At 36.4% G+C, this 15,097-nt stretch overlaps 1 protein-coding gene across 8 annotated transcripts; it reads right to left on the bottom strand.

The window, feature by feature from the left end:
• Positions 1-466: 466 nt before the first annotated feature.
• On the bottom strand, positions 467-14,780 carry LOC115697355 (protein CHROMATIN REMODELING 4). 8 transcript variants are annotated; one of them, XM_061118841.1, is made up of 12 exons: positions 14,065-14,779; positions 13,329-13,487; positions 11,788-12,138; positions 10,575-10,676; positions 9,667-10,482; positions 8,871-8,981; positions 5,999-8,752; positions 4,612-4,769; positions 4,146-4,260; positions 3,577-3,659; positions 2,791-3,400; positions 467-2,631 (listed from the first exon to the last, which is right to left on the bottom strand). In XM_061118841.1, the coding sequence occupies exons 3-12, from the start codon at positions 12,001-12,003 to the stop codon at positions 664-666; spliced, it is 6,933 nt and encodes a 2,310-aa protein (XP_060974824.1). In that variant the 5' UTR covers positions 12,004-12,138; positions 13,329-13,487; positions 14,065-14,779; the 3' UTR covers positions 467-663. The 8 variants fall into 8 exon arrangements, with proteins under 8 accessions (XP_060974824.1, XP_030480185.1, XP_030480187.1 ...); XM_030624325.2 differs by having other exon boundaries at positions 13,329-13,350; XM_030624327.2 differs by lacking the exon at positions 13,329-13,487 and having other exon boundaries at positions 3,577-3,656; positions 14,065-14,780.
• Positions 14,781-15,097: the final 317 nt, after the last annotated feature.

Genomic DNA, 15,097 nt, shown 5'->3' with positions numbered 1-15,097 from the left:
TATTTTTTTTAAGGAAAGGCAAGTCCAATAAAAAAAATGGACAAGCAACATATGGCTTCAACTCATTCCAACCAACAGATTGAAGATATTTTAGCTAATAAGCAAGAAGGTTAGCATCTCTACGCTCAAAACATAAATTCACTCTGTCAAACTTAATACAAAGACTAGAAATATCAGTGAGAATACCAACATCCCTGCATCCATTGACACTACAAAATTGTTGATTGGAGAAACTTCTCTGATCATGCTTAAAATCCATTCATCAAACTTTTGTTGGTACGAAATGCTTCTACAAAAACCAAACTAAGTGGAAAAGCAAGTTAGAGCCTAGCTTTCTTACTATAACAACAGTCACCCTTTCAGATATCCTTTACACAGCCAAATCAAGAAAGGATGAGGAGGTAAGCTAAAAACTACCTCAACTGCTTACTGGTCAAACATGGATGGAGAAAAATAAGACAGGAGATGCAACAAAGAAGACAACACTATATTTTCTTTCTCTAAGAGAAACTTTACACTAAGATGTTTTAAACAATCCTATACTTTGGCTAATCCATCACTCACTTGACAACACCTACAAAAATTCCAGCACATTGGTTGACAGTTTACAGCAGTACAAAAGAATATCTTTTTTTTTTTTTAATTTTCAGTCTTAAATTACAGCTATGATTCCTGATCACTCAAACGATGATCTGAGACAGTGCCCTCAGAAGATATTTCTTCCACATCAGGCACAACCGACCGTTCACTTCTAGAAGGATCTGAATGAGTTTTGCTTGAATCCCCACTTCCAGGATCTTCTTTATCTTCTGGAGGTGAACTCAATACCATAACGGGTGCATCCTGCTTATCATCATTTTCTTCAATTACACCTTGCGAGTCTGAAATCCCCACTTGGTCAATATGGTTCGGTAATGTTAGATTGGTGTTAGCGAAGCTTGAGTTAGTCCTGCCAGAGGCTGAAGAATGATGCGGGCCTGGATCAACACAAGATGCCACTAACTGAAGCACTTCAGGGGAAGGGGTCAATCCCATGCTTGTTTTCTTCTGCTGGTTTACGTGCCCTGGTGAGGATGATGGAATCATCATTTTTAAATGGAGTGGAGGAAAGTTGAGGTCAGACTCAATCCTTGATATTGCTTGTGGAAGCAACGAAAGTGGTGGGGCCAATGGAGTGCTTGGAGCATTGTCCCCAGGCACAGTGCTTTGGAAGTCCTGGCTAGTTCCGACAATATCTGATGTAACCTGCCTCAACAGCTGTGACTTTCGTTTCTTTTTCTTCTTTAACATACGCCTTGGATCCTTTGGGAAAGGAGGAGGAGGGCCAGGAATCACAAATGGTGGTATACTTGTTTTATCTTCCCCATACAGTAACCGAACTGACTGTGCAACTGCCGAGACAGTAGGAGGTAGCTCAGGATCTGGGGGCTTTGCTGGAGCACTTACAGCTTCTCGTAGCCAATGAGGTAGCTTGTCCCTTGAAGAGCTACTTCCAGCTACATCTTCCTCCTTCGAGTGCAAGAGCCCTCTCCTAGGGTCAGACATCAAGCCTAAACTATTGGATTCACCAGTTCCCAAATTATTGGTGGAATCACGCAAAAGTTTCAGTGATTTATCAAGAAGACTAGGTAGCTTGCCATACTTACTCCCAACCTGTTCGTCTTCCTTTCGCTTTGCATCATAGCTGGATGAGTGATTCACACCAATTGAATCTAAACAATTAGCGCCATAAGAATTAAGGAGAAATGGCTTCTCAACTGGTGCATTTGAAGATGTGCCTGGTCTGTCAGAAGGCCCAGCAACACAATCTCCAGACATATTTGCCCGATATTTATCATGCATCCATGTTGGAACAGGGGGGAATTGCTCCTGTTGTAAACCACTTCTATCTGATGAATCAAAATTTGGCAAGGTAGGCCCTAGATCTCCAAACCCCAATTTCATGTCTGTCATGTGAGGTTGGAATTTTGGTGGAGTAACAAATCTACTCCCATGTAGTGCCCTCGCCATCATTCCATCAGAAATACCAGGAAATAAGGAAGATTTGTTAGACTTTGTTGACTTAGTTGGTTTTGATACAGGAAAAGCTGATCCATCTAAGATCTTCAGTTGTTCCTCCTCCCACCTGGCTGATAAATCTTCAGAACTTCGATACTTCGAAAACTTTAACCTGGGGTCTCTGAGCATTGAATCCCAATTGCCCCTTCCATGCCTACGAACACCAATCCACAAGAAATCTAGTTCATCTTCTGACCAGCTATCGGCTTTTGATTTTTTCTTAAGTGGGCTGCTTGATCCTGAACCAGTTCTCATCATTATGTTTTCAAGTACCTTCCTATGATTTTCAGGAAATGATGAAAACATGCTAGGCATATGTCCCAAACCCAGGGATGGGGGCATCTCTCTTTCTGGTTGATTATATCTCACGGCATCTTGTGAGGAAAATTTTAAATTTGGCAACAATGGCATAGTTGGAAGTTCTTGCAAAGAGCCACTCGTTGATTCTTCTCGCCCACCCAAAGACAAGCTAGGTAAGAAGTCGAGATGTGAGCTCAGCATGCTCTTAGATGGAAATGGGAATCGTGGGAACAATTTCTCATCAAATGGTAGGTTAGGCAGTGGCATTCTACCCTGAAAATCAGAGAAAGTAGTATGAAGAGAATTATAAAAGACCAGAAACCCAACCTAGGGCAGTTGAAATATAAAGCAAATAAATCAAGTCTCTCAATCATGCCTATATAAGTAATGCTCACTTAAATAAAGAAAATCCAATCAGAGCAAAGAGTGTACCAGACTAAGTGGAAATCGGCCATCAGGAATGCCACTCTTAAGATGCTGTTGTGAAACATCTTGTGAAGCATTAACTTCTGTCTCAGTCAAAGTGCCAGAGTGTGGAGGTAGACTAAATGGAAACTCTGGTCTAATTCCTGATCGGTTTTGTTTGCCATTTGATCTTGAGAAGTTCTTATGTGATGATTCCATTTGATTAGCATTGGGAGCACAGAGCCCAAGAACTGGCAATAAATTACTGTTGAATGTTGAGTTAGTGTAATTTGTTGCCGGGAGTTGGTGGCTTGGAAGGAATATGTCTGGAGAAGGATGATCAAGAAGATTAATACAACGATCAGCATGACCACTAATTTTACTCTTTGATAACCTTCCAAGTCTTAAAGGTGATCCCGACTTGCTCATAGGAGCATCAAATTTCTTATCCTCCAAATCAATTATCAGTGGTTTCTCCACAGAAGATTGAACTAATCCAGAAGCTTGTTCACCATCAAAAGCATTGATTGAAGGAAATTGAGGGGCTGGTTCATGGGGTGATCTGTCAATAGGATTAGATTCTTCAACTGCATTCCTCTTAGCAAGACGTTCTTTTTGTCTAGCACGGAGCTTGGCACTGCTCAATGAAAAGAAGACGGTAATTATAAGGGCCTGATGATGTTATCTCATATTATACTCAATTGAACGTTACATGCATGACCCTTTTTTCTCTTATCAATGGACTCATGGTAATAATTAAATTGAATGAATCTGTACTTTTTTATTTTGATTACTGAAAGAATCTGTACTTACTATTTTGTTTTCAGTGCTCGTCCAGCAGGTGTGTATTCTCGTTCAGGCTCTGGCTCAGGCTCACGCTCGTCACCACCACTCTGCTGTAAAAGAAAGCAATTAAAGCCAACACTGATGCAGGAAGAAACTAAATTTGAAGCAGCAACTATGAATTAAAATTAAGAGGAAAGAGGGTACATATTTAGAGATAATTCAAGAGAGAAGGGGCACATTTTTTAATAAGTGTATACAAAATCAGTGGAGTATTACTCTTAAAAGAAGAGGAAACAATAATATTGCAACGATGGGCCTATCTATAAACATGTCTTTATTATTCTATTAAGATCATTAATTCCAAATTTTTACTAGTACGCATTTGTGATATTCTGTAATACTCACATGCATAACCAATAACAAAGAAAAAGAAACACTGGAAAAGGACACCAAGTAACAAGCTAACTCATTAATAACCTTGTTATTTATACAGAATAATAAGCACATTGGGTTAACAGCTAACAAGAAAAATATGCAAGAAAATAAGCTATAAAGACTTGTCAACTTTCCAGCAAAACATCAAATAAAATTTTTACCTCACTCAATGTTTCACTGGGGTGTGGAGCATATGCTTCTCTATATGAAACAGCTTTCCGTTGCCGCTTCCCACGACCAAGAGCTGCTTCCTCCTCACTTTGATATTTTTCCCATCTAAAAGTTCAATAAATATGCAAATGAAAGTGAGCAGAATCTCATTCATTTATATGTACAGAAAGAAGAAAATTAAGGAAAGGGAAATGGAAAAATTTATTGAAGGGAAATAAAGTCTGTGAAGGGATGAAAATCAAGCTACTTCAAGATATCAATAGCAAAATAAAACATAAATCAACCTTTTTCCAAAACCTACTCAATTACAATAAAACCATAATCCTTAAAGGACAGAGAAGAAAGTGATAAAGTACACTTGTACAATTTCTTCTCAAGAAAGAAAGAAAGAAAAAATGTTAGCAGACCACATAATACATCACATATAAATAGAGAATCCAAGAAGAAGCTTGCTACCTGACACGCAATAGTTTGTCCCACTCGTTTTCTTCAGTGACAATAGCTACATTCTCCTCCTTTCTCTCAGAGCTTTGTGCTGAGATATCATCAAGCGTACCAGGGGGAGATTCAGTTCCTACTTGTTCTTCGGTTGGTTCATCATTCCACTCAAGGGACTGGTCAAAATATAATTTGGAAAAGACATAAAGCACAAGTAAGGAAGTAAGGATCAAAAGTATCTCTAGTTTCTAATTTCTAATAAATAAGAATTATGCACAAGTTTCATTATAAAGGTTATATATGACTAAGTTGGAAAACATCTGCCAAAGAATTGGTGTCTCATTAGTAGCAAGTTAACCAAAAAGAAAATGAACAAAAAAACAAGAAGTTCAAAGAAGTAAATATAATCCGGTGTACAATCATAGTAAATCTTTGACTGCTTCTTGTCACCTTCTATCATACTTATTATAAGTGTCCCTCAAATGTTGATATTCACTTTTTGATAGACTCCTATAAAGGGTGTAAAGTGGGCAGGCAGTAGAGGGGGTACATGGGTAACTGTAGTGATGGGTAGTGGAGGAGTAAAGTAGTATATACATATAGGAGAAGAAAGGATTCCGAGGCATGTTGATTGTGATTTTGTATGAGCTTTTCTCTAAATAAATACCTCATGGTTCTATGGTTCTAGCATTTTCTTATCAATTTGTTCAATTAAATATCCAGTTTTCTATTGGCTATTTTCCAACCTCTTCTATCTCCCATATGTCTGTTTTTGCCTATTCACTTTGCTATTGAGTTAAGGATCCCTACCTGAGGTCTACCACTTGCATTCACTAAGTCAACATAAAATTAGATAATAGCGTAGCCAAAAATCAAATTCACAAAAATTAACATACCAGTTCAATTCATAAATCTGAAGAAAGAAAGCATAATTCCAACTACAATTAACTTAGGTGATTTGAAAACTACTGGTACAATAGGATGGTTCTACTAAATGGGTGAATTTTCAAGATCTGACTACATAACGGAGTCTTGTCTTACACTAAGTGATCATAGCTAGCTGTAATTTCAATACATGTCTGCAACTATATTTGTGTGTGTTTTATATGTTTATGGTTTTTATCTTTGGGAAGCTCCAATTTAGCTTGTAACCACAGTGTTCCTCTGCCATAAGCGAGGCTCCTGAACAAAGTTAGGGAGGAGGCCATTCCAAAACAAGTAACCTCTCTCTTTTTCAAAACAAAATAGGTGAAGTATGTAATAGACAGCCATTCATTAGATTAAATAGAACACAGCATCTTTTAGAAAAAGACTCAGAATAAATATATGCATCAGGACATAAGATCAGACATGCAACACTTCAGTGCTTGGAAACAGATATCTCCTACAGATTTTAATAGCTTACCTTTACTGAGCCAAGCATGTCGTTCTCCAAATCTCCCTCTGCAACATCAATTGATCCAGACTGTAGATTTGACCGATCAAGTAGCTTCAAAATTGCATTTTCATCCCACACGATCTTGTTACTGTTATCGGTACATTTATCCTGGTACACATCTCCCAAACCACCAGTTCTCTTTCTATGCTTATGTTCAATATCTACAGATGCTTCATCTTTGTTAACATTACTTTCACCTGCATCTTTTGTATCTTTTGCGTCTGTGCCAATTGAATTGTTAAAAAGTTCTTCCGTCCCCCATTTTAAAATGTCCTCCACTTCTTTTTGAGATCCAGACTTATTAACAAACAGTTGATCAAGCATAAGTTTCCTCTTTGCAAGCTGCAAGATACGCTCTTCAACACTGGCACGAACTACAAGTCGATATACCAAGAGTCTCTTTGATTGTCCGATCCGATGTGCACGATTCATGGCTTGGATATCAGCGTGTGGATTGAAATCAGAATCATAGATAATTACTGTGTCGGCACTTGCCAAATTGATCCCAAGTCCACATGAGCGAGTTGATAACAGAAAAACGAACCGACTTTTATCTTGGTTGAACCGTGCAATAGCTGTTTGACGATCAGCCACAGAAACAGAGCCATCCACTCTTTCAAATGTTTTCTGTCCAAATTCTATAGTCAAATAATCTTCAAGAATATCAAGTAATTTTGTCATCTGGGAAAAGATTAGGACTCTGTGCCCTTCCTTGTGTAAAATCCTAAGCATCGAATGCAGCAAAGTCAACTTGGCTGAAGCTTTTATCCTCATCTCATGAAGGAATTCAGCTGATCCAGAATCAGGTTCTGTTCCTGGTATAAGATATGGATGATTGCAGACCTTTCTTAATTGCATCACAATATTTAGCATTGATTGTTGTGGAACTCCTTTCCCAATATTTCGCAATATCTGATAATTCTTGGTGAGCATTGCACGATAATATTCAGCTTGGATGGATGAGAGCTCAACAGGAACCATTCTTTCAGTCTTTGGGGGTATATTTTGCATCGCATCTTTTTTAAGCCTACGAAGCATGTGTGGAGAAACGAGTTTTTTTAGTTCATCAACTTTTTCGGCAGTTGTGAGATCATTAAACTTCTCTTCAAATGAGGTTAGAGAAGGGAACGATGCTGGCTGCAAGAAATTAAGCAAATTATACATCTCACCAATATTGTTCTGAAGAGGAGTACCAGTCAAAAGGATGCGGTGTTGGAAAGAGAATGAATTTAGCAAGCTGAAAAGCTTACTTCCAGAATTTTTTAAGCGATGTCCCTCATCAACTATGAGAACTTCCCAAGGAACTCCACGCAAATGTGAAGAATCAGCAAGGACCATTTCATATGTAGTCAAAAGAACATTAAATTTATAAGCAGCCATTTTATTATTTGAGTCCTTCACATCACTAGCATGCCATTCATACTGCCGAATCATGGCTCTGGCTTTAGCACAGCCATGATATTCCACGACATTTAAGTAAGGAGCCCATAATTGAAACTCAGCCAGCCAATTAGGCATTGTTGATAGTGGAACCAAGACCAAACAAGGTAGAATAGCTTTAAACTCAATGTACAAAGACGAAATGAAAGCACAAGCAGAAACTGTCTTCCCCAGACCCATCTCGTCAGCTAGAATCACATTTTTAGACTTATGCCAGCATTTACGCAACCAATTTAGTGCTTCAAGCTGGTGGGGAAACAATAAACCTCCTTTCAGCTCCTTAGGCTGCTCTGTGAGAGTAGGTACATCAGTTTGCTGATCAATCATCTCCCTTGGCACCATAGAAACATCTTTTTCTAATGTTTGGCACTGAAACTGATGATATAATTCTATCAAATGAGGATATTTCTTAAGAACAGGCTCCTCCAAACTTTCCCAAGTGCATTCATCATACGGCAGACCAGTCCATTTTACAAAAGCTTCACAAATATCATTAGATGATCGAAGAGCTATTATCCTCTGTGGTTGCTTCCATTGTTCCTCACAGATATTTATAACCGAAGTTCCATACTTTGCCTTATAATTTTCAAGTTTCCTTTTAGCCATGACTTTCAGCTGAGACTCAGGGACCCAAACATTGTGAATATGGGATTTTCCTACCCACTTAACAAAGAACTCATACAGAACAGTCCCTCCATTAGCATATGCAGATTCAAGCACAATGGTTTCCTGAATTTTGTGCTCAGCAACATCACTACTTCCTGATTCTATTTCCACTACATTTTTCTCCTTGCAAGAGAGATATGTTTCAGAGGCTTGTGGAACTTCTTCAGTATCAACATTTTCCATATCAGTATTTGTATTTTCCTCTGTCATCAAATTTTCATTTGTTTTCCCTGTCCCATCAGTAGCCACAGCAGATTCATTCTGCCCTTTAGCAGTCATGGTGGTAGATTCCGTATTCTTTGAATTCTTCACTAAATCCACCTCTTTCCCTTTTTCACCTTCTCTGCTCACAGATCCCTTATATACATTCATTTCATCAACTCTAATGTCGTTTTTCATGCACTCTTCCTCATCAACAATCTTCATATCATTTCCATTATCCTCGATAACAAAATCAACAGCCTCGACATCTAATTCATGATCATAAGCAGAATTCCCTCGAGATAATCTATTTTGGGATTCTGAAAGTAATAAATCATCAGCATCTGTCAGTGATAAATGCCGCAAAGAGTCGCTGTTATTGCCTAGAACTCGACATCCTAGAATGCGATCTACCTGTAATTTAGGTAAGATAAAAATAAAAGGCTTGTCAAAACCAAAATTACTTATGCTATTCGAGCCCATATCTAGCCTGTTCAAAAACTAAATGCAATGAGTTCGTATTACTCCTCACCGGCAGAGATTCAGATATAGCCTTATGTTCAGATGTAAGAGAGTCAGCTACACGATTCCCTGCTTTATCCTTAACAGAAGATGGGTTTTTAGCATCCTCAAGAAGTTTCTGCTACAGAATAATTAATGTTTAGCAATATTTACAGAAAGTATAAAGATAAAAGTGATACTGATATTATAGCAAAAAAAAATTTGAGTAACAAAACAATGACACGGTTGTATTAAAGGAATAATCACAACGAAAAGAGATCCTACACTCAAATTAGGAAAGCAAATTGAAAGCACCCAGCAAGAAACAAATTTAGAGGCTGTAATGCGAGATGCAATTTTAATATATTTTTCCTTTACCATGAACAACAAAATCAAAAGGTAATTAAACTATTCAAGGCTACTAGAATCAGAATTGAGCCATCATGAGATAAAGAGTAACTTAAGACAGCATTTCAATTGATATACACCTTTTACAAGATTTGCTTATTATTTTCCTGCACATATACGCACATATTGGCACACCATAATTGGCTATACATTTTTCAATTTATATTGACACCATAGCCTAGGCCTATCCCAAACCTTACTCATGTTATTGTTCTATAGACAAAAATATTTCCTCCAAATCACATGCACACAATATCAGAAACAGCTGAAAGAACATGACACAAGAAATTTTTGTAGTGAATGTGACATTAGATGTGAAATACTTATTTCAATCTCAATTAGAATTCTATGGGAATCAGCTTTACTCCAAAGTTGGTTTAGGAATATAATAAGATAACTAGATGTGAGCTGATAGATACCTCATCTTCACAGGGAACATTCGTATTATTGTTTTGAACGTGTTCCTTAGACAAAGATACAGAAACCCCACGGTTAACCGATTTCTTCTTTCTCCGAAACTTATTATTTCCAGAACTGGCTGTATTTTCTTTCGACCCACGCTGTTTAGAAATACTAGCAACACTTTTTCCCTTGTCAGACTTGCATTTCTTTCGAGTAGTATCATTCTTAGCTTTATGTTTCCTTTTTCTAGCCTCAGTTGTAGCACTAATTGCAAGGACAACAGTGTTTCCTTGAGGCTCATTGTTACATAATAAGCTGGGTTTAACATCAGGAAAGGCTTCATCCTTTGCTTCTGATATTGCAACTTTAGAATCAGAAGAAGTTTCTTTAGCAGGAGATCCTGACTTCTTATCTGTGAAAGAATCCATTGGAGACTTCTTATCTGTGCAGGAATCCATAGGAGACTCCTCACATTCTTTTTCAACCTCAACATTTACAGATGGCAAAGTACCATCCAAAGAAGCATCCTCCAGTAAATGGTCTGGCTTGGCACTGCCAGACATATCTATTTGAGAGGATGCTGGTTTACTTTCAAAGAATTTAACTCCTTGAGTTGAAACAGATTTTCCTTTCTTTGAAGACCTTTTCTTTGCAATAATTGAACTTCCAAATATCTGGGATATTTTTTCTCTTTCAGATGACTTGATTACAGAAGCTGATTTTGAATTAACAATCTTTGTCCTTGCTCGTTTAGAAATTTTATCTAAACTACCAGGCTCTAACAGATCACCATTCTGACAGCTTGGACATTGCCACTTTCCCATTGGAATACGCTTCAAATGATGAACAAAGTATAGTGATCCCAATTAGAAAATTGAACAATAAAAATATATTATAAACAAATCAATAGAAAAATAGAACGTACCTTAAGTGGTGGATTAAGACACTGGAGATGATAGGTACGAGGACAACTATCACAGCATAACAAATTACCACCAAGGTCACAGACCACACACTCGAAGAAATACTGCATCAGAGAACATTGGATAAACCAAAAAAAAAAAATCACGAGGTCAGTCAATAATTAAAGTAATCACAATTTTAGCACCACTCTAAATCCAATAAACTACAACTAATTCATTTCAAAAAGTTGCAAGAATTTTGATGACGTATTCACAATCCCAAAATGAAGGAACACTGAGTTGATTACTTACACTAAACTTAGACTTTTCAAACTTCTGAAAGTTCCACATAAACCAAAATCACAGGCATGTGGCACACAAAAAAAAATTCCATAGTGTTTGCTTGCACACACCCAAAAACGCTTTTCATATTGACGTTGAATGCATATATTGATCGCTAGAGTAAGGCTTTTAGCAGGACTTCTTAAATATCATTGGAAGAAAAGAATTGACAACTACATAATGAAAATTAGAAATGGCGACACCATATATAAAAGCAATAACTGTTAATGCATATGAAGGTGCCAAACACATTTCCTTAAAAATATGCCTAACTTCCCAAACAAAATTTTCATGTTCAGAAAAATAAAAATAAAAAAGTATTTACTTATTTAGTTTATGTTGAAATCTAGCTCAAACATAATTTTAATTTGTCAATTTACAAAGAGAATATCAAGCCCACATTAATTCCTAGTATCATCAGTTATGTACCGAAAAGAATAATCAAAACAGCTTAGCTGGCAGAACCATGTGTTTTTTTTTTTTCCTTTTTTGGATAAGAGAAAAAGAAGATGGGGAAACCATCTACATTACACTCTAGATAGCCTCAAACAGCTTAGCTGTCTAAACCATTTGATCCTGACAACGTATAAACCAGCTGGCAAAACCATGTTAGTCACAATAAAAGTACCAAATTGAAGACTAAAACTAAAATGCTAGAAAAGCTTAGTAGGTGGAAAAAGAAAAATCATAGGGAGAGGAAAAAAGTTGTATGTTCTATTCTAATCAATTCAATTCGAAAATTTTGAGCTAGCAAATAGATTAAATTTTCAATGAGTCATGGAAAACAAATAAATTATAGGAAATGAAAATTTTCAATAATAAGACACTCAATAAAGGTTTGTAATGCAGATGATTTCCCTAAGAAAATAAAAATAAATAAAGGAGTAAACTCACCCCATCATTTCCCTTCTTCTTCGATGTATATCGCTCGTTAAGTATTTCAGTCTTCAATTTGCGTTTAGTTGAGATATTTCTTGAAGATCCTGATGCAACTGAACCGTCTTCTTTTCCATTAGCTAGATCAGGTCCATAAGGAAGCTTTCTGCGTTTGCGCTTCAACACCCAATTTCTATTGATCATTTTACTATTAGATGAACTATTTTCTTTCATCTCTCAGTACTACTTCTTATATGTATCATCTACAATGACAACTAACTAATTATGACTCCTTAATCGTTGAGAAGTCAAAAAATCTGAGAATCTTCCCAGCAGTTTTGTGTATTGAAATGGCTAACCAATTCATTCCTGCACTTTAATGTTCACAAGTATTAAAATCAAACACTAGAATAAGATAACAACCCCCATAAAATATAAACGTGTATGTTTGCAATTGTTTGTGAATGCACCATATATACACAAATAATAATGATTAATAAAAATTTCAAGAAAAATTATAATGGTGCTAACACAGAGATATACAGTCAACAATAGCTAGTTAGTTGACTTAAATAATTTTGATAGATTTCAATCATTAAGAAGAAATAGGAATGTGGAAGATTAGCCAGAAGGTAATGACTCCACAAACGTTCAATTCAAATAATATGTTAATAACTGAAGACTGTCAAAAGTGAACATTTATTCAACTGCTACCATGGAACCGTGAAGAAGACAGTGTGATAACCTTTATATTTAATTTACATTTTTCCTGAACAGCTAAAGTAAAAATAATCAGATTATTCACTGACGTTCTTGCCTTGCATGAAAATCATGTTTGGGTAATTGCTTCCAATTCAAAAGGCTGCAACTAAACCTACAACACCTATCAAATCTAAGAAAATGCAATGCCCAATCAAGAAGAAACTACTAGATAAGAAAAGGAAAACACTAAACCTCTATTTGGGTTCTCTGTGATAACAAGTACTATGATAAGAGGATGATCATAACATAATTAGCATTTCAAGCTTTTATTGATCTCCAAATATTTAAGAGTGTCTTGCTGCTTCATTGAATATGGAGAAGCGAAATTACCATACAGTCAATAAATATATAGTTGATACTATCAGATAATGGCATTGCAAGTAGAACAGCTATTGCTCTATGCTGAATGGAAAATAAACCTTTTTTGAAAGAATTAAAAAATTGTCAATAACTTTAGAGTTCATACTATCCATTTTGACTCAACTACTAGTACTAATCTCCTTGCAATAAAGAAAAACAAAGATCAATAAGTACCAAAGTACAAGGCCACAGGCTCAATGATATTAACTCTAAACAAATTATCACACAAAGTAGCCTCTACAAATCTGTAATTGCAAAAACATCTTCCAAGCTAGAGAGACATCGGAGTATGAAATATGAACAGTTTCACAATGTGAATTCATAAAATTTGGCTACAACTGCCTAAGAAAACGAAATCTTCTTCTTCAACTGGACATGGTAGCATACCCAATGATTAGCAAATACATATTAACCCCAAAGACGAGAGAAAACTACACCTTTAAGTTGCGTATAAGCCAGCTTCAGCGAATCCATCACCATGACACCACAAGTAAAAGCAGAAAATTAATCCAACCGACATTCTACGCATGTAAGCAACAAACTCTAATGCTAAGGACAAGATCCCAGATGGGAGCATAGGGAATTGATGATGAATTCTTCAAATGGATATGCAATTCATTAGATATATACCACGATAGTAATAGTAAGATGGGACATTTCCGAATACCCAATTTAAAATCGCGTGAAAACACTCCTATGCAATATCCAAAGTCCCCGAACAAGACAAGAAAGCTATTGAGAATATAACAACAGAAAAAAAAAAATGCATCTAATGAGCCAAATTTAGCAACCTCTAGGTCATCAATGTCAAATGCAGTCGAACAAAAATAAAATTAATGAATTTTGAATAATCAATCCCCAAGAAGAGAAGCATGCAAAACACATTTAACTCATGCAAACTCAAAACCAACATTTTACTATCCGTTTATCAGCCAAACTACTTCAAACCACACATAACAAGCCCTCAATCGATAACATACTATTGAAAGCGCCAATGAGAAACAAAACAAACAAACGAAAAAGGATAAACTTTCTCAAGCACACAAAGTCATCATCCATATCAAAAAAAATGAGCAGGAAAACACAAATGAGTCAGGTGGGAATTACACAAATTCAGATACCCACAAACATTTTAACCCAAAAATGAGCAAGAACTAAGGAAATAAAAGTTACCCAGATGAATTCAGAAGCTTGCCAATCTTAGTTCTTTATAATGGATCAATAACCCAACAAGAAAAGCAACTTGGGCAACTGAACAATTGATTAATAGGGAGAGATACACAGATGTAGCGAGAGAGATTTTGAAAGAGGGGATTAGGGCATGGAAGCTCGAGGAAGAGGAGAAAGAGGAGACATATGAGAAAGAGTACGAGAAAGAAAGGGACAGAGACAACAAGAGAGAGAAAGAAACAAATATAAAGAGAGAGAAAGAGATAGTTTTTTCTTTCTCTCCTTTTTATTGTTTTTTTTAAAAAAAAAATAATTATAATTATAAGTTAGAGAGTCTTGTAGAGAGAGAGATACGGATTCGCCGGGGTCATAGGACGGGGTTCCAATCTGACATGGCAGAGAGAGAAAGAGAGAGAAGGAGGGAGAGAGAGAGAGTGGTTGTGCTGTTGGTATTGTTGGTGATGTCGTTGTTGTTGAACCCAAAGGCACCCTTCCACTCATACCTCGCCACGTGGCATACCCCAGTCCTTTACCTCCCTCCTCGACCAAATTTCATTTTTCGGTCTTCTAATTCTAAAAGCTCTGCTCTTTCTCTCTCTCTCTCTCATGAAGAAGAAAAAAGTGTAATTGATTGCTTGCTGGGTTTTTGTAATTGAGTGATGTTTTTTCTGGTTTTTTTCTTCTCCTATTTTGCAGCCTTATTTTGCTTTTACTTTGCAAGTGGGGAGCCTTTGTTTCTTCTTCTAAGGTTTCCTTGCCTTTGTTTAAATCTTAGAAAATAAGAAACTTTCATTTGTTAAGTAGTTTTGCAGTGATAGATTCCTTAACCCATCTTTCCTTTCTATGCTCTTTTCTATTTTAGGCATCACCTTCTTGTTTTATGTTAAGAAAATTTGCAACCATCCTTTTTAATTATGGGCACCTTGTACTAAAACTCTTTAAATGGTTATTTGTTAGTTATTCATATTTATGTTACTAAGAATGTGATGTGAAGGAGAAGCTTAAATTAGTGTTTTAATCATTATTTATTACATTT

Source organism: Cannabis sativa, chromosome 7 (assembly GCF_029168945.1).
Source record: "Cannabis sativa cultivar Pink pepper isolate KNU-18-1 chromosome 7, ASM2916894v1, whole genome shotgun sequence".
NCBI lineage: Eukaryota > Viridiplantae > Streptophyta > Magnoliopsida > Rosales > Cannabaceae > Cannabis > Cannabis sativa.
The sequence above is the reverse complement of the archived record's forward strand: the minus strand, read 5'-3'. Positions and strand labels throughout refer to the sequence as shown.